The following is a 24057-nucleotide window of genomic DNA, read 5'->3' as shown; positions in this document are numbered from 1 at the left end:
ACAGCTCAGTCAGTGTGCAGGAAGACAACAAGAGACTAATTTAGTGCTCAAATTGCATTTAAAATTAAGTCTGTCCTCAAACTGCAATTAAAGTAAGAGAAGCAACAGATCCCAACAACCGCAAACATAACAGTTTTCAAAATGTACCCATTCTGAGCTCCAAAGAAATGTCTCACAATCTATACCATAAGGAAAACCCAAGAAATCTTTATGCATGAACCCAATAAACTGTCAGGAGGCCCATAAACCAAGAACAGCCCGGGATCCAAGATACAATCAATTCAATGCTGGCTGGCACCCTAATATCCTTCTTGTGTCATAGTAAGCAGTAGACAAGTGTAGCTCCTTGCCGAAACAGGGGCTACTAGTCAAATGTAGTGCTGCTGGGTGATAGACAACCACTGACACCTGATTTATAGTTTTAGGTATCACTGGTACCTCTAGTATTAGTATCGGAAGCTACAGTAAAACAGGCTTAGGAATATTCATACGCCTCTTAGCCAACCAGTAGGAGTTTCCTGGCCACTGGTACATGCTAAGGAAGGGTATAAATATGTGGGGAGGGCCAAGTGATCGCTCTCTTCCACCCAGGCCTTGACCTGGGATGGGCGTACGTGGAGCAGTTGTGTGATTAGGCTCGAAGCCTGAGACCTATACATGTGCTTGAGGCTTGTAGTGGGGGCCTAGCCTGAGGAGACATGGAGGATTTCCAGATGTTATGAGGGGCTGGAAGAAGCTCAGGAATGGAGCTTGAACCTCACTGAAGTAGATGCTGTTGACTGATCTTTTTTTTTTTTTTTAATCAGAAAGCTGTTGGCTGATCTTTAAGTGCTCTATAGTCAGCTGCTGCTATCACAGATTGCCGAGTCAGCTTAGAGGTTCTTCATGTGTGAGCACTATGTTCTATTTTCAGGGAGTCATGCATGTCATCTTGTTCTGGGTTGTCCTGTCCCTATCCCTCTCTCGCAGGAGTTTTTGGTGTGAGAAATAAACTCCCTTCTGTTTTCATCTAAAAGTGACTGGTGCCCAACTGTTCACTTGTTCCAAGAGACCTATACCCTGAGATGAAATGTCAGCCCACCCTGTCTCTGGGGGTTGCCAACATGCTTCCTGGTGTCAGGGGGGTGCTGCGCCAAGCCAAACAAGAATTGGAGCTTGGGAATCCCACCAGTTCGGTAGGTGGCAGTGCTATCCCCAATATAAATGGGTGGGTGTTGCCAAAAAACAATTGTACCAAAAAAGAAAAAGGCATAGACACCATAGCAGCTACCGTCCAAAAATAGTTTATTAGGATAAAAATATCAACACAAATAATGTAAATAACAAAAAGGCTGTAAACCTACTCCAGTCCCCCCAAGAACCCCTCCCAACCATCCACCAGCATCCACTCCTATACCACCCCACAAAACAATACCCCCCCCCCAAAACCCCACAAACCCCCCTCCTCTAACCCTGAAGCCCCCCCCCCCCCCGCCAGATGTAATAGATGCGCTAGACTGGTGGCCACTTCAGGTGAAGAGGACCAGGGTGAAAGGCCAATAGTACTGCAATGGGTGGAGTGAATACACTCAGGGGCTCTTCATTCAAAATGCTGACCAGTCAGAGCAGTGCCGCAAGAATGGTGCAGCACAATTCCACACCTGACCAAGCACAAATACCTATAATGGCAGATGGCTGTAACCACTAGGGAATAACTTAACTGAGATCCCAGGAAAGAGCTACACAAACCATAAAGTATAACGAGTTGCCTGTGTTCCTCTTCTTACGTCACCTTTACACCAGATCCATCTTATGTCAAGCCTTCCAGATAAAAGGTTGCACGTTGGTATTAAGTTTGTAAGTGATTATAAACACTACACCCGGATAGCCGCGAACGTCTCATTTATTTTTTATCTCTGAAGTTTCCAATCTGCTTTCAAATCATGTCTTCTAGCAGAGACTAGAATCTATCCACTCAGCTAGACAATTCATGCATCAAGAGGGGAGATAAAGATTATTTCTTCAAGACATTCAAGGGCTCTGATACCAAGGAGCTCATGGTGTGCCTAAGTACTGCCGCCTCTGGCTTCTGCTTGAAGTAAGAGAGGAATTGTCTAAGGTTCCATCAGAGGGGCACTCTACCCACTGAGTACATGGGCACCACGAAATACGGAGGATGCAAGAGAACAAGACTGGGGAGGGGAAGGTTCACAATACACTGCCTTAAAGGAAATGTACCGTGGCGATGTATATATTTAGTCAGGAGAAAAACAGTTGGTAGAATTTCTTCTCTGTATTTAACTAAAGCAGCCTTTCTCAACTTTCTCAACACCGGAACCCTTGAAATAACTTTCCGGTCTCAGGGAACTAATATTTCTATATCTACAACTCATGCTACATTAGTGTAATGGTCAGTAGGAACACTTGTGGTCATTGGGAAGAATAACTCCGTTACAGATAGCTAAAAAGATCAATGGTGTCAGTAGGAACCTTTTCGGAGAGGCAGAAATTATTCATCGTTCAAGGAACTCCTAGCAACTTCCAGTGTCATCTTAAAGCAGAGTTCCGGCCACAGAATCGTTTTTTTTTTATAAATACTTCCCAAACAGTGATCCACCGCCCTTCATACATCCGCTAATCCGGTTTTAGACAGTTTAATAATTGATTGGCAATCATAAAATCTTACTTTATAAAAAGTTTGCTGAGCGCCGCCATCTTTGTTCTGGTCACCCAAAGCCGCAGTATGCAAATGTATGCCCTGCTTCCTGGTTCTAGCTCATTGTGCAAGCTGTGAGAGGAGCCCGGCCTCCTACATCACTGTCCATTGCCTCCTGGAAGTGATGAGTAAGAGCTCCCAGGACGCATTGCAGGACAGGAAGTGAAGGCGCGGGCCGCGGCCACAGAGGGACAAAGTGGAAGGAAAGGTGAATATATTTTCTTCTGAAACAAGGTAAGTAAAAAAAAAAATTCGGGAATATACAATTCTTTTTCAGGTGACAATAAGGAAGCGGATGGCACAAAATCTAATGTAACGATTTTGCTTCCGGAACTCCGCTTTAAGAGCATTATAGGCCCCCGGGGCAATGCAGTGCACTGGGGCCCTGCCTACACAATCACCCACGAGAATAAAAATGCAAATTATATTAAATATAAAGTCTCTCCAATCAAGGTGATATGCTTTGGTGACTTCTTCGCATAATCAAATGGAAAACCAACTTTGTGACCAACACCACGTGATTCAAACCCAATAAGTGGAGTGGCTCCTTACCAGATTTCCACTACCACTAGGCTTAATAAAGTGACTGAAGAAAAGTCTCAATCTTGGTGATATCTCAACACTGCGTGTGTCACCTCGTGATGAAAAGTAAATGGGTTGCTTCTTACCAAATATTGATAAACAAACAGGCGAAGCGCCTCTAAGTGCAGCAAGTTTTTATTATAACAGGCACACAAAATATAGAAACTCACATGGGGTAAGAAGTAATAGGCTCAATCTGATGTCAGTAGATGATCGTGGAGTCCAAAGTCCAGGGTCCGGGAGAAGAGATGACCGAAGCCGGTAGATGGAAAACGGAGGACAGAACAAGCTGGCTGCTGTCTTCCGGAACCGGCTGATCTCCGCGTGTCAGACTGGAACGCAGCGTCTGCCGCATGACGTCACCAGGATCAGAAGAGTTACACAACGCGTTTCAGAGCGTGCGCCAAGCTCACAATGAGCATGCGCGCTCTTTTTTCAAGTGTTAATGCAGAAACAGCAGAGGGACTCCACGATCATCTACTGACATCAGATTGAGCCTATTACTTCTTACCCCATGTGAGTTGCTATATTTTGTGTGCCTGTTATAATAAAAACTTGCTGCACTTAGAGGTGCTTCGCCTGTTTGTTTATCTGCATCTTCCACAGAACCGACTTCCCTGTGCGGTGGAGCTGGCCCCTTGTTGCAGACTGACTTTTTAGCCTTTTTGGCACACCCACCTTCGTTGGTTCACCCACATGATGGACTTGACTATCTCCCTTGCTATATGTCATGTATTTTAAGGTATTTTTAGGTATTTTGCACTACTATGTATGATTTTTTTTACCATTTTAGTTATTTATACACCCCTCACACCGACTCCACTACAGTAGACCAGAGCGCCAGCTGTTCATTTTCTTTCTTACCAAATATTAATGAGGGTAAGCTAAGTTCCAACCATACACTCCATACGGAGACTCCCGAAATGGATGCTCCTCAGGCTTGGCTTCAGCTAGTATACCATATAGATGAGCTTGCTTCACTGTATTAAATGTAGATCCCATACACTGGATGCTCAGCCCGCCCGGCTTACAACTTGGTACAACAAGTGGTTCGTCCTGATGGACTCATCTTCATAGGAGGACAAGTCTCAGGGAAATTTAGATGTCAACCATTTTTCAGACACATTATTTTAGGGATCAATTGTTAGTTCAGACCAGATCAATGAAAAACACAACTTTCCCAATGTTGATAAATGTTCAGTGCCAACACACAGATTTCCTGATACATTCAGACACAAGACTGGAGTACACCTGAGAATGGATTCCATCATTGGGACTTAGAGACTGAGTTATTTCACATTTGCACATTATTTGTTATTGTTATATTGGGGACTTTGTTCACGGATTTATGGTCTTGTTTACAGGCTTTCACTATTGATCCAAATTTTTTATTTGTTTATACATGCACCTTTGTTGTGAATGTAATTTGTTGAGTGCACTATTTTTTCCTCTACACATATATTCTTCACTCCTTAGTTCTTGGAGTTCTTCGTGCTGCCACAATTTTATACCTTTTGGTTAGCGCACCCTAAGGCCCCGTTCACATAGGGGCGACGCTACTTCGCACCGCGACCTCCGAGGACAATTGAAACATTGAAGTCTATGGCGGTCGCCTCCTGGTCGCCCTAAAGAAGCTCCGGACCCTTTTTCTAAGTCGGAGCAACTTCTGTCGCTCCTATTAGAAGGGGTCCGCAGCTTCCCTATGGGAGGCGACCTACGGCGACCTGTGAGGCGACCAGGTCGCCTCACAGGTCGCCTCAGTGTGAACGGGGACTAATTCACTTTATATTTATTGGTACCTCCAACAAAATCAGTATTTAAACATTAACACAACGTGTTAAACAAAATAAATAAATAAATAAAATGCACTGATATCATTCATTTTGGCATCAATTGTATACAAAATGAAAGTGGCATGCAGATGTTTTGGCTTTCTGAACGTACAAAGGTGTTAAATATAGTGCCAACGGAGCGGTCCGTGAAGGATCACACCCCCCCCCAAAAGAGCATCCCACAAGGATCACCCAAAGGGTGAGGCAACACAGAGAATTCCCCAGAAAGCTAAAAAATACGGTCCGTGAAGTATACTTCCAAACACCCATACATTCTACCAAACACCGTGAGTGAGGATCCCTCTTGATTCCCTTGATTGATCCGAGGTTGCTTTTACCTCGACTCTTACATACATACTTAGGGTGTGCTCTATATATTTATTTATATATATATATATATATATATATATATATACACAGGGCTTTTTTTCTCGGAGAATAGGTGCAGGAACTTCCCCCTTCTGAGTGACCCCCTTGTCTCCACCCACTACCCACCTTTGAGCACTGTCCCTTGGTTCCATCGTCTACCCACCACCCACGCACAACAAAATACCTCACCCAGCAATAAAATATCCACCCAAGCAACATTAGCCCCCCTCCAGTAGCAATAACGGCTCTCCCAGCAACCAGTTTCAATAGATCAGCCAACAATAGACCTCTACCTCAACAGGAGATCCCTACCAACAACCTAAGACCTCCCAGGAACAATAGATCCCCCAGCAGCAACAACAGACCCTCACACAAAACAGATCCCTACCAGTGACAATAGATCCCCAAGCAGCCAACATCAAGAGACCCTCCAACACACCCCACTCCCCTTTCTATTACATACATACATTCAGTGCTGGAGGTGGCGGGAACTGCGTTCCCTCGCGTTCCTGCTGAAAAAAAGCCCTGTATATATATATATATATATATATATATATATATATATGGAATTCTATTGAACTCCACGCTGGGTTGACACACATGTGGATAACTAAAACTTTGACTGTAGATTCGCATTTTCTATGTTTTGTACTATACAATGATATAATGACTATCTATGCATACAATGTTGTAATGTATTGTTGATTTCTTGCATTAAATATCTCTAATAACAGACATTCCTGTGCCATTTCCCCTGAAGAAGAAATCAGCAACAGATTTCGAAACATGTCGGGATCACCTGTTCCGAATCACTTCCTACTGGCTAATCCCATGCCGACTAGCTGATTTGGTAACTGTGCCACGGCACAGATGATCGAACCTTATCTGTTCTCTACATACGTCTGTATGTTTAAACAGGCCTGGATTTACTCATACCCAGTCCAATTTTTCTGTTTTTAATGATATGTATACAATAAACGTTTGTCTTTTTATACATCCTTTTCTCTACGTGCATTCTGTATTAAACCCCATTTTGGGACCAATGTCTTCCTTGTTGTACTGTACGTAAACCTTCGCCTTGTAAAACAACTGATTCAGTTTAAAGCAACAATGAAAAGCAAAACATTTGTGTATAGATATAAAAAAAATATCATAAATACCGTTTTACTCCTTGTTTATAAGTGATCACAGTCCTCTGTTCTCAGCTGCATAAGGAGCTCAGAGAGCTGGGGGAGGGGAAACAGCAGAGCACTAATCTTCCTAGTCAGTGGCTGTATGTGTGGGAGGGGGTGGGTGTCAGCACAAGTCTGACCTTTGGAGGAGAGTATGCTGAGTTCTCAGCACAGCCAGAAGACTGCCCACGCTGTGCTCTCATGCCTAGTGTGGTCAGTTTTTTTTTTTTTTCTTAAATAGAAAAGCAAAGGGACTGGCAGGAACACCAGAGATTTCACACAAAGGAAGAAATACAAAGAGAACAGGATACTTTCTCATACAAGTACATGGTACAGCATGCACAAATCAGGAATATGGAATGTAGGGTTTACATATTCTTTAATGTTGAAATGTAGTAATGTGCACTATCAATCATCAAATCTTTGGATGAATACATAAACAATGCAGTGTGTCATATATATAATAAAAATAGAAAGAATTACATTTTCAAACTTTCATATAGATGACAATTGTGCCATCACTGTCATCTGTGTATTGCAGGGTGAGTCCCATTTATAAGTCTCTATACAGAGTACACAGCAATGGAGGTCCTGTGCATTGTACAGGCCGCCATGACATGTTTATAGTGAATACAATGTATCAACAGGTTTCCCTGGTATCACTGTGTTATACACTCTCCAGCTTTGTCCGAATCTTCTCCACTCACTGGAATAAGTTTCCTCTCAATCTCCACCTGTAAGAACAGAAAATAGAAATGTTCACCCATGGAAATCACTTTATGAAGAGGTTTGTACGCAGTAAAAATATTATTTATCATACATGGTTTAGGCTTAGGGCCCGTTTACACTTGCTTCGACTTTTACGCACATTAACTACTTCCAGACTTTACTGTGGCAGGCAACCCCTCCTGCGCGAACCGATGTAGCTCTACGTCGCCCCATAGCTGCAAGCGCCCGCCGGCGGCGGCGCGCTCCCGCCCCCACTCAGCAGCGGGGTTTCCGATGCATGGGGCCGGCGGCTCCAATTGCCGCCGGCCACCCGCGATCGTTCCCCGCTGAGAGAGAAGGACGGTCAGCTGTTGTAAACCCAACTGACCGTTCTCCTTGGAATGATCACAGAGCGTCTGTAATCCTTCTATATAGGATCACATGTCTCTATGATCATTTCAAAAGCTCCGCCCCCATACAGTTAAAATCACTCCTCTAGGCTCACATTTAACCCCTTGATCACCCACAGTATTAACCCCTTCCCTGCCAGTGTTATTATTACAGTAACAGTGCATATTTTTAGCACGGATTACTGTAGTAATGTCACTGGTCCCCCAAAAGTGTCAAAAATGTCAGTCAGGGGTCCGATCTGTCTGCCGCAATGTCGCAGTCCAGCTAAAAATCGCAGATCGCTGTCATTACTAGTAAAAAAAAACAATAAATATGACATAAATCTTTCCAGTAGATAACTTTTGCGCTAACCAATCAAAATACGCTTATTGCGATTTTGTTTTACCAAAAATATGTAGCAGATACAAATTGGCCTAAAATGTTAAATTTTGGTTTTTAATTTTTTTTTGTTATATAGCAGAATGTGTAAAATGTGAGAAATATTGATTTTTTTTTTCAGAATTGTCGCTCTATTTTTGTTTATAGCGCAAAAAATAAAAATCGCACAGGTGATCAAATACCACCAAAAGAAAGCTCTATTTGTGGGAAAAAAGGACATCAATTTTATTTGGGTACAACTTCGCACGACCGTGCAATTGTCCGTTAAAGTAACGCAGTGCAGAATTGCAAAAAAATGGCCTGGTCATTAGGGCTCGTACACACTATAAGAAAATCGGGCGAACATTTTCGTCCAAGGAATTTTCGTATAATTTTCGTATAGTGTGTGCAGAACTTTCTACAGCCGATTCTGAATATTCGTATGAAAGTTCTCAAAAGGACAAACTCCAAAATGTTTCTCCTATGGGAAAAAAACGATTTTCGTTTAATGTGTACCATTTTCGTACGATTTTTGTACAAGAAAAATCAGAAAAGAAAGACTGCGCTAGATCAGAAACAATAAACAACAAAAAAAAAAAGCCTTTGCCGTACGAGAATTTCGTGCAAATTTTCGTTCATCGGTTTCCGATTTGCTGTGAAACAAGGAAATTCAGACAATCATTCGCCCGATTTTCTTATACTATGTACCCCACTTAAGGTCCAGAAGTGGTGAAAAAATAAATGAATAAATTAATAAATAAAATAAATTATGCAAAAAAAAAAAAAAACGACTAAGGCTTTTTGTTGTGTCTATTGTGTTATTTTGGATGCTGTTGTAGTTATTGTATATCCTGGCTGCAATATTTACTATTTGTTTAAGTAATTTCTGTTTGTTCCTAACTAATTTTATTGTCACAGATGGCGGTTATCCCTTTTGCGGGCTGAATTGGCAGGTGGCTGATGGAGTCGGTAGAATGGGGAGCAGGAAGCCCTTAGTAAGCCTGTAAGCCTAACCTGGACGGCTGGGGACTGAATTGAATCCTAATAAGGAAAGTTGAGATACGCCACTCAGCACTGCTAAAGGGATCTGGTGTTGGCTATACAGTATAGGTTTACTGGTTTGATTGTTCAATCTACAGTTGTCAAACTGTGGCCGATTCACAAGTAATTAAAGTATAAACCCAGTCGAAATAATTTTATTGTCGGTATGATTATTTAGAATTTATTTTTTTAGGAGAAGTGAAGAGTGGACCAGTCATGTAGAATTCAGCTTAACTTGCATTGGAGAACAGCATTTCATGTGTGAGAACAGCATTACTTGTGTGAGAACAGAATGACATGTGTGAGAACAGCATTACATATGTGAGAACAGCATTACATATGTGAGAACAGCATTACATGTGTGAGAACAGCATTACATATGTGAGAACAAGATTACATGTATGAGAACAGAATTACATGTGTAAGAACAGCATTACATATGTTAGAACAGCATTACAGGTGTGAGAACAGCATTACATGTGTGAGAACAGAATTACATGTGTGAGAACAGCATTACTTGTGTGAGAACAGCATTACATGTGTGAGAACAGCATTACATGTGTGAGAACAGCATTACTTGTGTGAGAACAGCATTACATGTGTGAGAACAGGATTACATGTGTGAGAACAGCATTACATGTGTGAGAACAGGATTACATGTATGATAACAGCATTACATATGTGAGAACAGGATTACATATGTGAGGACAGGATTACATGTGTGAGAACATAATTACATGTGTGAGAATAGCATTACATGTGTGAGAACAGGATTACATGTGTGAGAACAGCATTACATGTGTGAGAACAGGATTACATGTATGATAACAGCATTACATATGTGAGAACAGGATAACATGTGCGAGAACAGCATTACATATGTGAAAACCGCATTACATGTGTGAGAACAGCATTACATGTGTGAGAACAGCATTATATGTGTGAACAGCATTACATGTGTGAGAACAGAATGACATGTGTGAGAAAAGCATTACATGTGTGAGAACAGAATTACATGTGTGAGAACAGTATTACATGTGTGAGAACAGCATTACTTTTGTGAGAAAAGCATTACATATGTGAGAACAGGATTACATGTGTGAGAACATCATTACATATGTGAGAACAGCATTACATGTGTGAGAACAGCATTACATATGTGAGAACATATGTAATGTGTGAGAACAGCATTACATATGTGAGAACAGGATTACATGTGTGAGAACAGCATTACATATGTGAGAACAGGATTACATGTGTGAGAACATCATTACATATGTGAGAACAGCATTACATGTGTGAGAACAGCATTACATATGTGAGAACAGCATTACATGTGTGAGAACAGCATTACTTTTGTGAGAACAGGATTACATGTGTGAGAACAGCATTACATATGTGAGAACAGGATTACATGTGTGAGAACATCATTACATATGTGAGAACAGCATTACATATGTGAGAACAGCATTACATATGTGAGAACAGGATTACATGTGTGAGAACAGCATTACATGTGTGAGAACAGCATTACATATGTGAGAACAGGATTACATGTGTGAGAACATCATTACATATGTGAGAACAGCATTACATATGTGAGAACAGCATTACATATGTGAGAACAGGATTACATGTGTGAGAACAGCATTACATATGTGAGAACAGCATTACATATGTGAGAACAGCATTACATGTGTGACAACAGGATTACATGCGTGAGAACAGCATTACATGTGTGAGAACAGAATGACATGTGTGAGAAAAGCATTACATGTGTGAGAACAGAATTACATGTGTGAGAACAGAATGACATGTGTGAGAAAAGCATTACATGTGTGAGAACAGAATTATGTGTGAGAACAGCATTACATCTGTGAGAACAGTATTACATGTATGAGAACAGAATTACATGTGTGAGAAAAGCAATACATGTGTGAGAACAGCATTACAGGAGAGAGCAGAGAAAAAAAAACTTCCTTTCTGTGCAGATTATACAAGTATGTATAAACACACAGATATCACTACAGCACCATCTATAGTTGGGAGGGCATAGTACATGCTATTGCACTTCCACAAATTGTTTTGGCTGGAGGATGTTGATTATCATCTAGCTCTTCCCCAACCTTACCGTCTCTGGCCCACCTCCTTCATTCCTTGGATTTCAGTGCTTTCAGTCATGGAGGTTCAGCATTACCTGTGGGCATTACCTAGTTACCTAGCCTCTAGTTTATACTTGCCCCCTGGGCCGAAAGTTGCCAGTCGGTCCCTGATAGCAGCACACTAATACATATATAGCAAGTTACCGTACGATATGGTAATACCTGCATTATACCTTAAGTGACCACATCTCACATGTGTGAATGGACCCTTACTGCCATAAATCGCACAATAATTATAGTTCCCCTTTAGTTCCTGTTTTACAGTGTAGTGGTACACTGGGGTCTACTTTTGAAATATTTGTTGGACGAATGTCACAAACATTCGTCTAGCAGGCAAAAAAGGTTCTATGCACCCAGTACCGATACAAGGTCACCTGGTGCCCAGGGCGAAGATGGCAAACTAGCGCGGCCGGCGGAAGTCACAAACTTTTGCCCAGAAAACACTGCCAGTACTTCACCTGCGCCCCCCTTCCTACAATAAACTGTTCAGCCCAGGGCACCCGGCCCTTCCACCCACCCCGGCCCTGTATGCACCGCACATCACTGCAAGACCCTGTAGATATGTAAAATGACAGCCTCAGCCTGGGTTCTAGTCAAGCCATGCCCCCAATGTGTTTCACTCCGCCCCCCCCCCCTTAGATTATTCATGGGGAACCCCATGATTAAAGCAGAGCTCCGGTCGTTTTTGTGTTCAATAAAATTCAGTAGCTACAACGATTGTAGCTGCTGACTTTTAGGCTGGGTTCACACTTATTCGAATCGGATGTGGTTTTCTCTGCATCCAATTCACATGACAGGAGATTGTGACCGGCTCTCAATGGAGCCAGTTCAGACATCTCCTTGGCGGCTGTGGAGAGAATTTCACAAGTGTCCTGTGCATCTTCCGCTGCGCTTCAGGTCAGAATGTAGGCAAAAATTCGGGCCCGATTCGCACTGGACCCCTGCTGTGAATTGCATCCGTTTTAAGTGTGAACCTAGCCCTAATAAACACACAATCACCTGTCCCAAGATCCAGCGATGTGCTCACCCAAGCCGTTCATTCTCCCCATCTTCTCTCCCTGGTGTCGGCATCTCAGCCCGGTGGGATGGAGGGATGGGAGACCCGGGTGAGCCGCGGGGCGGGGGGGACATCCCCTCCCGCTCCTTGTAATGACAGCCTAGCGGCTTCTCAGCTGCATCGGTTGTCATTACAAGACAGCCAACCGTCGGTTATGGATGCCTCTAGCTGCAGGCATCACTCCGGTATAGCACTTTCCCGAAATATCGGTAATATCGGTCACCTCAGGGGCTGATCCAATATATCGGGGAAAGTGCAGATCGGCCCTCGATATATCGGCTTTGCCGATAATCGGTCAATCACTAGTATAAACTGACGTGTTTCGGCTATAAAGCCTTCATCAAAGCAGAACTTACCCTTTTGGGAGGAGCTCCACTTTAAGCTCCGGGGCAGAGTGAAACATGTTGGGGGCATGATTTGGCTGGAACCTGGGTTGAGGCTGTCATTTCACATATCCACAGGGTCTTGTAGTGATGTGCGGCACATTGGACCTTTTTTGTCTGCTGTATCATTGGAGCTAGGATAGGCTCTGTCCCTGCCAGCACTCCCAGCGGTGTACTACAGAAGAGGACCTGGCTGGATCCTTGAGCGGCATCCCCTATTTGTTGTTTGGTCACAAGCATTTGTCTAGGCCAGTGGTCCTCAAACTACGGCCCTCCAGTTGTTCAGGAACTACAATTCCCACCATGCCTAGTCATGTCCGTGAATGTCAGAGTTTTCCAATGCCTCATGGGATGTGTAGTGCCGCAACAGCTGGAGGGCCGTAGTTTGTGGATCCCTGGTCTAGGCTGCACAAATCTTCCCTATAATTTCTAGAATTCCAAGTCTTCCTATAATTGTCAGCACCATCTAGTGGCCAAAATGCAGTATATTTTCTGACCGGTATTTTAGAAAATGTTGAACACATTTTGGCCACTAGATGGAGCTGACAAGCATAGGAAGTCATAGTATTGGAGAAAATACTGGGTAACTGCGCAGCCTGGATGAATGCTTGTGATATTCCTCCAACTGATGGTTTATAAAAAGATTCCATTATTTACTCGATAACTGCATATTCTGGTATTTGTAGCAAGCCATGCTACACATCTACAGTCTCCAATTACAATTTTTCTATTGCAGGTGTAACACAGCTCTCTTTAAATCTAAATTATCATCTGCAGGTGAAGCATGTTATTGTGATAATAATTTATGACTATGGCACCTTCATGCAGACAGATAGAACATGGGAGTTGCACCGATATACAGTATAATAAATAAGTGAACCCTTACATGAAACAAGCGAGTCACTTTGTAACGGTGATGAGAATTCTATAGTTGTAGCTGTATGAAAACTTTCTTCCCAATAAGGCAGAAGGGTTAGGCATTAACATTTAATCAGATTTTGGGTCATCGTTAAGCAGCGTCGGCCGAATACTCCAACGCCAGCAGTTTTGCTGAATGATATCATCTTTCAAAAAATGATGACTCATGCAAGTTTCTAGTTACCGTTTCATTAAGAGAAGTATGTTATCCTTGCGCTCCCACTGTTACATTTTGTCTGGCTGGACATTCGCTCCTCTACCTGTCTGCGCACAATCTATTAATGCCTCCTGGAAGCATTACCTTATACGACACCTGCAAGTTTCCTAGATAACACTCTTAACCACATAAGCCCCGGAAGATTTCACCCCCTTCCTGACCAGGGCCTATTTTGCGATTCGGCACTGCGTGATTTTAACGGACAATTGCGCGGTTGTGCGACGCTGTACCCAAATGAAATTGTCTTTTTTTTCCCACAAACAGAGCTTTCTTTTGGTGGTATTTGATCACATGTGCGATTTTTTGATCATGCGCTATAAACAAAAAAAGAGCGACAATTTTGCAAAAATAATAATATTTTTCACATTTTTTATTATGAAATTTCCCAAAAAAAAATTAAAAATCAAAATTTTTTAACATTTTAGGCCAATTTGTTTTATGCTACCTATGTTTGGTAAAAAAAAATGCAAAAAGCGTATTCTGATTGGTTTGCGCAAAAGTTATTGCATGTACTAACTAAGGGAAAGATTTTTGTCATTTTTATTGTTTTTTTTTTTTTAACGAGTAATGGCGGCGATCTGTGATTTTTTTTGCCGGACTGCGACATTGCGGCGGACAGATTGGACCCTTGTCTGACATTTTGGACACTTTTGGGGTTACCAGTGACATTACTACAGTAATCAGTGCTATACATATGCACTGTTACTGTAAAAATGACACTGGCAGTGAAGGGGTTAACTTTATTGGAGAAGGAGGGGTTAAGTGTGTCCCTAGGGGCGGGATTCTAACTGTGATTGGATGTGGCTTGTTGTGTAAGAACAGAGATCAACGGTCCTACATAGCAGAACCGTATGATCTCCATTCTTACACAGGGGAGACTGACAGACGGCTTTGTTTACATTAGCCGCCTGCCTTTCTCCCGGTGTAACCGACGATCGCGAGTGACCGGCGGACATCGGGTCCGCCAGTCACTCGCGCGGGGGGGTCCGTGAGCGAGCGGTGGCGCGCGCTCACTCCCTAGAGCCTCACAGGCTAGTGACGTAGACCTACGTCGCTTTGCCTGTGAGGGGCTAACTGCCGCCGTAAATCGTCATTAGGCAGTCGGAAAGTGGTTAAGCTGGATACACACTATACAACTTTTCTTGGTAGATTTCCTTTAGATTTGCCTTCAACTATGTAGTGCAAGGGCCTGCCTGATTGCATGCAAGTTGAAAGTGTTTAGGTTTGACCTCATATTATATGGTTTTGGTAAATCTAAAGGATAAAATCTAAAGACAATTGTATAGTGTGTACCCAGCTTTACCCTTACAGACATTTTTTTAAGTGATTCCCGGCCGCCACTGCGGCAGTGCGTCTCTCCTGCACAAACCAACGTAGACCTACGTCGGTCACGCGCCTGCAGCTAGGGGGCGAGCGTGCGCCACCGCGCTTCCGCCCCCACTCGGCAGCGGGCACTCCGTTGCATGGGTCAGGCGGCTCCGATTGCCTCCTGCCACCCGCAATCGCTCCCCGCTGAGAGAGAAGGACGGTCGGCTGTTGTAAACCCAACTGACCGTTCTACTCTCTGCATTGATCACAGAGCTCCTTTGATCCTTCTATATAGGATCACATGTCTCTATGATCATTTCACAAGCCACGCCCCCACACAATTAGAATCACTCCCACAGGCTCACATTTAACCCCTTGATCACCTACAGTGTTAATCCCTTCCCTGCCAGTGTCATTAGTACAGTAACAGTGCATATTTTTAGCACTGATTACTGTAGTAATGTCACTGGTCCCCCAAAAGTGTTAGAAATGTCAGTTAGGGGTCTGATCTGTCCGCCGCAATGTCGCAGTCCCGCTAAAAATCGCAGATCACCGCCATTACTAGTAAAAAAAAAAAAACTGTAAAAATGACATAAATCTTTGCCGTAGTTAGTAAACGCAATAACTTTTGCGCAAACCAATCAAAATACGCTTATTGCAATTTTTTTTTACCAAAAATATGTAGCAGAAATCAAATTGGGCTAAAAAAATTTGAAAAATATTGTTTTTTTTTTTTCCAGAATTGTCGCTCTTTTTTTTGTTTATAGCGCAAAAAATAAAAATCGCAGAGGTGATCAAATACCATCAAAAAAAACTCTATTTATGGTAAAAAAAAAAGGAAATCAATTTCATTTGGGTACAGCGTCGCACGACCGCACAATTGTCCGTTAAAGTCACGCAGTGCCAAATCGCAAAATAGGTCATTAGGGGGAGAATCTTCCAGTCCAAAAGTGGTTAAATACAGGAGTAAACTATAGAATAATGAGCCGCAAGCGAAGATTTAGAATTTAAAATAAAAGTAAATACTATGCCTGGCTGCTAGATGTAAATCCTTACTATGACAACGTACTAGTGGTATCATTACATCTGTAAAAAGAAAAACAGTAAAAAAAATGGGGAAAAAAATGGAAACATTTTTTTTACCGACAAGTGTTGTGACCCTCAGAAAAAACTTCTACACCTGATGCATTACAAAGTGTGGAATTACCCAGACCATGTCTGCGGTATAAAAATCAAGTGTAGATGGTATGAAAAATGTTTCAAATGATGTGCCGTGATCCAGTGTTGAGTGCATTGCAACTTTGTGCACACCACTGTATAATAAAACAGGAAGTCCGGGTTTCGTGCGTTCCACAGACCATACCAGAAGTGACGCAAAGATACTCGTCGCGCCAGACCCAGTATTTAATTTTATTTTCATTTTACTTTTCCCTAAATTGGGTTAGTAATTGGGTAGGCAGCAGCTATATTTAACCACTTTACCACCGGAGGATTTTGCTGTCTTCCGTCCAGGCCACTTTTTGCGATTCGGCGCTGTGCGACTTTAACTGACAATTGTGCGGTCGTGGGACGCCGTACCCAAACGAAATTTACGTCCTTTTTTTCCCACAAACAGAGCTTTCTTTTGGTGGTATTTGATCACCTGTGCGATTTTTATTTTTTGCGCTATAAACAAAAAAATAGCGTTTATTTTGAAAAAATAACAATATTTTTAACATTTTTTTATATGAAATTCCCCCCCAAAAAAATGTAAAAATCTAATTTTTTTTAAATTTTTGGCCAATTTGTTTTCTGCTACCTATGTTTGGTAAAAAAAAATAAGCATATTTTGATTGGTTTGCGCAAAAGTTATTGCGTTTACTAACTAAGGGAAAGATTTCTGTCATTTTTGGTGTTTTTTTTTTTAACGCGTAATGGCGGCGATCTGCGTTTTTTTTTGCGGGACATTGGGGCGGACAGATCGGACCCTTGACTGACATTTTTGACACTTTTGGGGGTACCAGTGACATTACTGCAGTAATCAGTGCTATATATATGCACTGTTACTGTAAAAATGACACTGGCAGTGAAGGGGTTAATTTTTTGGAGAGGGAGGGGTTAATGTATGCCTGGTGCTTACTGACGTGTGGGGGGGGGAGGTGACTTTGTGAGACAGGGACAGATTGGATGTCCAGCTATGCTGAACACTCCGATCTGTCAGTCCCTGTCACTTAGGAGATCCGCCCGCTCTGTTTACACAGGCGGGCGGATCTCCACACTCGATTCCCCGACGATCGGGGCAGAGCAGCGGCGATCGCCGCTGCTCCTCCCCTGGCCCGACTCCCGCTGTGAATGAAAACAGCGGGAGCGGGCCTCCGGCGGCGCGCGAGCGCCGCCTACAGGGGGAGGAGTCCAGCGACGTAGGTCTACGTCGCTGGACAGGATCGTGCCACTTTGCCGCAGTACGCTCAATGTGAGCGGTGGGCAAGTGGTTAAATTCCACATTCTATCTCCTCCAACTATTCCCACTACATCGCGCGGGACTTCATTTTATTATCCAAAGATTTCGAATTGCAGACCCCCAACCCCATCTGTACAACTGGCATTTTTTTTTTTTTTTTTCGTGCAGCACCATCCTATTTGGGTTGCTAGGCTGGTTAGGTCAAATTTAGTTATTTGGGCTTCACATGTAATCAGTAAACATCTGCTTTTTCTATTCATTTTTCCGACAAAAAATCAGTTTTCAGAGATTTGGATGTATCCGAATTTCCAAATCACAATAGTAACTAATTATAATGAAATAAAATTTATAACGAAACAAAATAACGAGTTTGAATTCAGAAAATGCAAAAATGAATTTACATTTCGCAATGGAAACATATTGCAATAAATACAGTAAGGTACAAAAATGAAATAAGATGATAACAAGAATAGAATAGATTAGAAAAGAATGTACAAAGGCAAGCAGTCACTTCCAGCGCTATGAGATCCTTCGTAGTTTAGAACAGCAAGGACAACGGTAAGAACTAAGCAGAGGCTGCCCTCCTCAGACGAGGTGGTCTGATTGATACCACAAAAACGAAATAAAATGGAAGGCGCACGCACCTAGTGCATTACCAAAAAACATTTATTCAATAGTAGGATCAATAGAAAATGGATACTCACAAGATGGCAAATAAAAGCAGACCATAAAAACACACCAGTTTAGCTCTGAGGAAGGGGGTGTGCCCCCGAAACATGTCAGCTGTTTATCCTTCGATGTGAATGCGGCACATGTGTGTTCTCCACACTGTTCAGCATTGTGTGTGTTTTTATGGCCTGCTCTTGTTTGCCATCTTGTGAGTACCCATTTTTTTTTATTGATCCTACTATTGAATAAATTATTTTTGGTAATAAGTTGAAAAAAGACACCTGGTTCAACCAATAAAAAACATTAAAGGAAACACAACCATACAATCCCATATACACAATCCTATACCCGCAGTTGATCCAGAGGAAGGCGCAAAAAAACTCAGCAAAGCATGAACCAATTTGCTACAGCGGGGAAAAAATTCCTTCCTGATCCCCCGAGAGGCAATCGGATATTCCCTGGATCAACTTTACCTAAAACTATTAGTACCCACTTATATTAAGTACAAACAGGAAAGAATCCAGGCCATTTTTTAAGCAATCTACTGAGCTGGCCAGAACCACCTCTGGAGGGAGTCTATTCCATATTTTCACAGCTGTGAAGAAACCTTTCCGTATTTGGAGACGAAATTTTCGTCTAGACGTAAAGAGTGCTCCCTTGTCCTCTGTGATGACCTTAAATTAAATAACTCAACACCAAGTTCACTATATGGACCCCTTATGTATTTTTACATATTGATCATATCCTCCCTTAATCTCCTCTTCTCAAGAGAGAATAAAATTCAGTTCCTCTAATCTTTTCTCATAGCTGAGCTCCTCTATGTCTCTTATCAGTTTGGTTGCCCTTCTCTGCACTTTCTCCAGTTTACGGATATCCTTTTTGAGAACTGGTGCCCAAAACTGAACTGCATATTCCAGATGAGGTCTTACTAATGATTTGTACAGGGGAAAAATGATCTCTCTCTCTCTGGAGTCCATGCCTCTGTTAATATAAGAAAGGATTTTGCTTGCTTTGGAAACCACAGCTTGGTATTGCAGGCTTTATTAAGCTTATGATCTACCAGAACACCGATCCTTCTCCGCTATTGATGAAGCTTGGTGTCATTCGCCTAAAAATCCCAGACCCTATATCATTTATAAAGATATTAAAAAGTAAGGGTCCCAACACTGAACCTTGGGGTACACCACTGATAACCTTAGACCATTCAGAGTAAGAATCATTAACCACTACTCTCTGAATTCTATCTTTTAGCCAATTTTCTATCCATTTACAAACAAATCTTTCCAAGCCAGTAGACTTTACCTTACACATTAGGCGTGTGGGGAACTGTATCAAACGCTTTTGCAAAATCCAAGTATACTACATCCACAGCCACCCCTCTGTCCAAGGTTTTACTTACCTCCACATAAAAAGAAATCAGGTTTGTTTGACAACTTCTATCTCTCATGAATCCATGCTGTCTGTTGCTTAAAATATTTTTTTCCAGCAAGAACTCATCTATGTGGTCTTTTATTAAACTCTCCAGTATCTTCCCGACTATAGAAGTTAAACTAACAGGTCTATAGGTACTTGGCGAAGACTTTGATCCCTTTTTAAATATAGGCACCACATTGGCCCTACATCAATCCAGTGGTACTATTCCAGTCTTTAACGAATCCCTAAAAATTAGAAACAAATTCTTTGAAATGACAGAGCTCAATTCTTTTAGGATCTGTGGGTGGAGGCCATTCTGTCTAAATATTTCTGGACCTTATCACTTTTGAGCCATTGGGGATCATTTATGGGTGTGTCAATACCATCCTCATTATGGTCATGAGCTCCCCCATGCTCCTTTGTATATACAGAGCTGAAGAAAGTATTTCATAAATTTGCCTTCTCTTTGTCCCCAGTCACCCCTCCTGATTATTTTGTAAAGGGCCTACATGCTCAGACCTGACCTTTTTACTACTAATATATTTGAAGAATTGTTCTGAGTTTGTCCTACTATCTTTTGCAATCTGTCGTTCATTTTGAATTTTTGCGTCCTTGATTTACTTTTTACATATTTTGTTATATTCTTTGTAACAATTAAACAATGATAGTGTTCTTTTATTTTTATATATTTTAAAAGCTCTTTTCTTAATATTTATAGCTTTTTTAACTTTGGCCGTAAGCCACTTAGGTTTTATTTTATTTTTATTCTTTTAAACTTATTTCCCATGGGAATATACTTTGCTGTGAGTTCGCATACAGTCTTTTTGAAGAATTCCACGTTTCTGTTCTGTGTTCTGTGTGATAATGCACTAGATGCGTGCGCCTTCCATTTTATTTTGTTTTTGTAGATTAGAAAAGAATCGCATAGAATGGAATAGAACCAATATAACTGTCTTCAGAAATTCAAATCAACTAAAAAGTAACGACTATACTAACCGAATTCGAATATACCAAACAAATTCTGAAAATGAATCATTCAAACATAATGAATATGACAAAATAAAACTATTAACATAACAAACTGATCCAAAATGAAAAAATGTCTCCATCGCACACATGTCTAATAAGAAGTGATTGCTTTGGGCTGTTCTGGGCTCCACTTGTTGCACGCTTGGTATTGTGTTTTATTTAGGAGATCATGAACTACACACTCCACAGCTTCCTCCAACACACTTGGTTGCAGAAATCCTAGCTGGCACACTGATAACTAATCTGGCAAAAGGGCAACAGTCAGATCTTGTAGCAAAAGCCCTTTATTCGGTCTGACCAGACTTCTGAGGTTGAGCATCCCATCCCCCACACACACCTGTACTCTATTGGTGTCCTCTATCAAGTAGATATAGGAGGAGTCCCCTGCAGTGCATTAGCACACCTTCCCAGCAAGGAGCATTGTCTCCAAGGGTAAGAGAGGCTGGATTCACCCCTTTTTTATGGATAGTGTAGGACCCACCGATAATGGGGTACTTTGACGTAGTGGTGGGCTTGAGCACGATATGGCCATATGGTGGAACCAAATCCCCATTTTTTTATGGATGGTCTCCATATTTGATAGTCATTTCTTTCGCATGGTTGCGCTATTCTTTTTTAATACACAAAAGCCCTTTACAGGCAGGGAACCTGGGCCCCTTGTGTTGTGTAGAAAAACAGTGTCCAGCCTTCATCCCTGTGGCTACTGATCCCAGCGCCACCTCTTCTGGCACTGCCAGCCCACCTGGCTGAAGCTGCCCTATTCACTAGCCCTCCTGGCTACATCCCACAGTCCTGCCAGACTTCTCACTCACCAGCCCACCTGGCTGACCTCTCCTGGATGTGCTCGCTGGCTCCTGCTGTCGTTGCTCTTGATCCCGTGCCTCCATGAAGGGGTTGTGGGGGATCCTTCCAGTACGCAAGCCCCAGGCCTTAGGTCACCCCCTCTAGACTAGGGGGCACCCTCAAGAGCCACGACAGCCTCCTCAGCACTCCTGCTCCATCATCCACCCGACTCTCCTCTAGCTGGGTGGCCTGACTCTGAGTATTTAAGAGGGGCCTACCCCCTACCAGACCAATTGCTGGTAAGTGTCTCCAATACTCCAGGCAGCTCCTTCTAACCTCCCTCCCATTCTTCTGGAAGCTTCTCTGAGGTTCCAGAAGTAGAGGGAGGTATCAGAGGTGCTGCCTGATGGGTCATCTAGCCTCCTTGAGTCCCTCAACACTGACCCAGATTTAGCCCAGCCTTGCCCTTAGCCAGGCTAATTTACCTACACTAAACAAACTATGTGCACCTAGCACTCTACACTAGAGAGTGCTACATGTTAACCAACAAGTATTTCAATTAGTAGCTAGATCAACATACACATTCTAATAAAGAGCATAAAACAAAAAACTCTAAATACAGAATCAACAATCAAAAAGCAATGTTTATCTATATTGTAGCTGCTGACTTTTAATATAAGGACACTTACCAGTCCAGGGATCCAGCGACATCCTCACCCAAGCTGATTCTTTAGTAATCTTAAGTAAGGGAAACCAGCAGTGAAGCCTTGTGAATGATCCCCCAGTCTTCTGTGACCTGTGATGTCTCCCCAGAAGGCTGCAGGAGAAGGAGGGGGGGTAAACTTCTGGCTCAGATCACTGCAGCACATCTGACCAGGTGTGGGAGTAGGTACCTGTCAAAATCAGGTACTCTCTCCCCTCCCACAAAGTACTAAATGTGGCAGTGGAGGGGTGGAGGATGCAAACAAATGGAACTTCCCCTTTTGGGCAGAGCTGGGAAGCAGAAAGTGCAGAATCTGGAGGAGAACCAGAGCAGAGGAGGGCTGGAGTCAGCCAAATGCTGAGATCAAGAATGTAGAGATGAGGGGGTGCAGGATCTGTAGGAGGAGTTCTGTCCTCCCTGCTGCCAACTGCTGAGACGGGGAAGGGGGGCAGAGGTGAGCCTTCCCGCGGCTGCATGGAGAAGTGCAGGATCTGGTGGAGGAGTTCTGTCCTCCATTCTGCTGCCAACTGCTGAAAGTGGTGGCGCAGCAATTGCAAGAGAGGTGTGAGGGCCACATGAAATGGCATGACTGGATTCTGGCCACAGGCCTTGTGTTTGACACATGTGCCTTAGACCAGTACAAGCTATTAACCCCTGTAGTTTGGGCGCATCCTCACTGAAAGGGATCATTTTTTAGTTGCCTGAGTTTTTTGAGCTTTAATGGCAGAATTACCAGGCTAAAAATAAAAGACAAAAAGTGTGAAAAAGCCACCACATCCAAGGACCAGTAAGCTGCAATACTATCAATTTTTATTCTTGGGTTTACATTTTAAGGAGCAGTATACCCTGTGAGGTATGTCAACGGATTTTGAAAAAAAAAAGATAAAAAAGTATCCTTAATTTAACATGTTAAGCAAAAGGGACAGCAAACATTTTATCTTAATGGTGCACCAAATATGGAACACTCAGAAATCAGGACCTTTGTGACTTAAGTATAGTGCAAAGGAACAGGTAAAACCAGGGCCATCTTTAGAATTCTCAATAAAATGCAATAAATACTATAAATAAATTATTTAGCACCAATAGCATTCAGCAGCGCTCAATATGTAATAGCATATCGTTAATTATAAAACATTCTCATGAAATAAATGAGTCTATCAAAGTTCAGTCTTTTTGCTGGAAAAACAGGTTTCCACAATAAACATTGGTACTCCCAGTGCTCCACACACAGATCTGGCGTCCGCCTTCACCACACCATAAGTGCTCCCCTTAAGAATGGGCACTCACCAGAAAATCAATGATCATTCGCCTGTAAGCATAGGTTGCTTGCACCCTTGATACTCTCAAACAGGAACGCTCCTAATGGATGACCACTGCTCTCTGGTGTTCCTCAGAGACCGGACCGTACCAATAAAAGATAGGATAGGAGGCACAATAGTGTAATACTGTTTTCTATTTTTATTCCATAAATCAATGTACACACACCAAAGTAACCCCCCTAATCCAATCTGCTTACATCAAAAATATAAAGATAAGGCAATGTAATCGTAAGAAAGGCAACCATGGCGTTCTGGCCAGTTCAACGCTGCTGATGGACCCTCCCACAGCTTGTCCGCGGCGAGTTCCGGATTCCGGCCGTGTCGACTCGGGTTGCCAAGGAGACAGCGTGCCTACGTCCTGACGTGTTTCGTCACAGAGGACTTCAACTGAGGACGTCGAAAAAATTGAAATTTAAAATTGATTGGACGCTGGGCAAACATTTTCTTGGGCCCTCCCAAATTCACTTAACTACTATTTGGAGGCTCAAG

The 24057-nt window shown here is 42.5% G+C and overlaps 1 protein-coding gene across 1 annotated transcript in view; it reads right to left on the bottom strand.

The window, feature by feature from the left end:
• Positions 1-7206: 7206 nt before the first annotated feature.
• Positions 7207-24057, bottom strand: part of LOC309551670 (stonin-1-like) — a 164884-nt gene continuing 148033 nt past the window's right edge. Inside the window, exon 4 of the mRNA XM_082252350.1 lies at positions 7207-7384. Within this exon, the coding sequence (XP_082108476.1) occupies positions 7310-7384 (75 nt within the window). The 3' untranslated portion in view covers positions 7207-7309. The remainder of the gene's footprint in view (positions 7385-24057) is intronic.

This window comes from Pelophylax lessonae (genome assembly GCF_965119305.1).
Source record: "Pelophylax lessonae genome assembly, chromosome: 3".
Taxonomy (NCBI): domain Eukaryota; kingdom Metazoa; phylum Chordata; class Amphibia; order Anura; family Ranidae; genus Pelophylax; species Pelophylax lessonae.
This window is presented reverse-complemented; position numbering and strand designations above follow the sequence as displayed.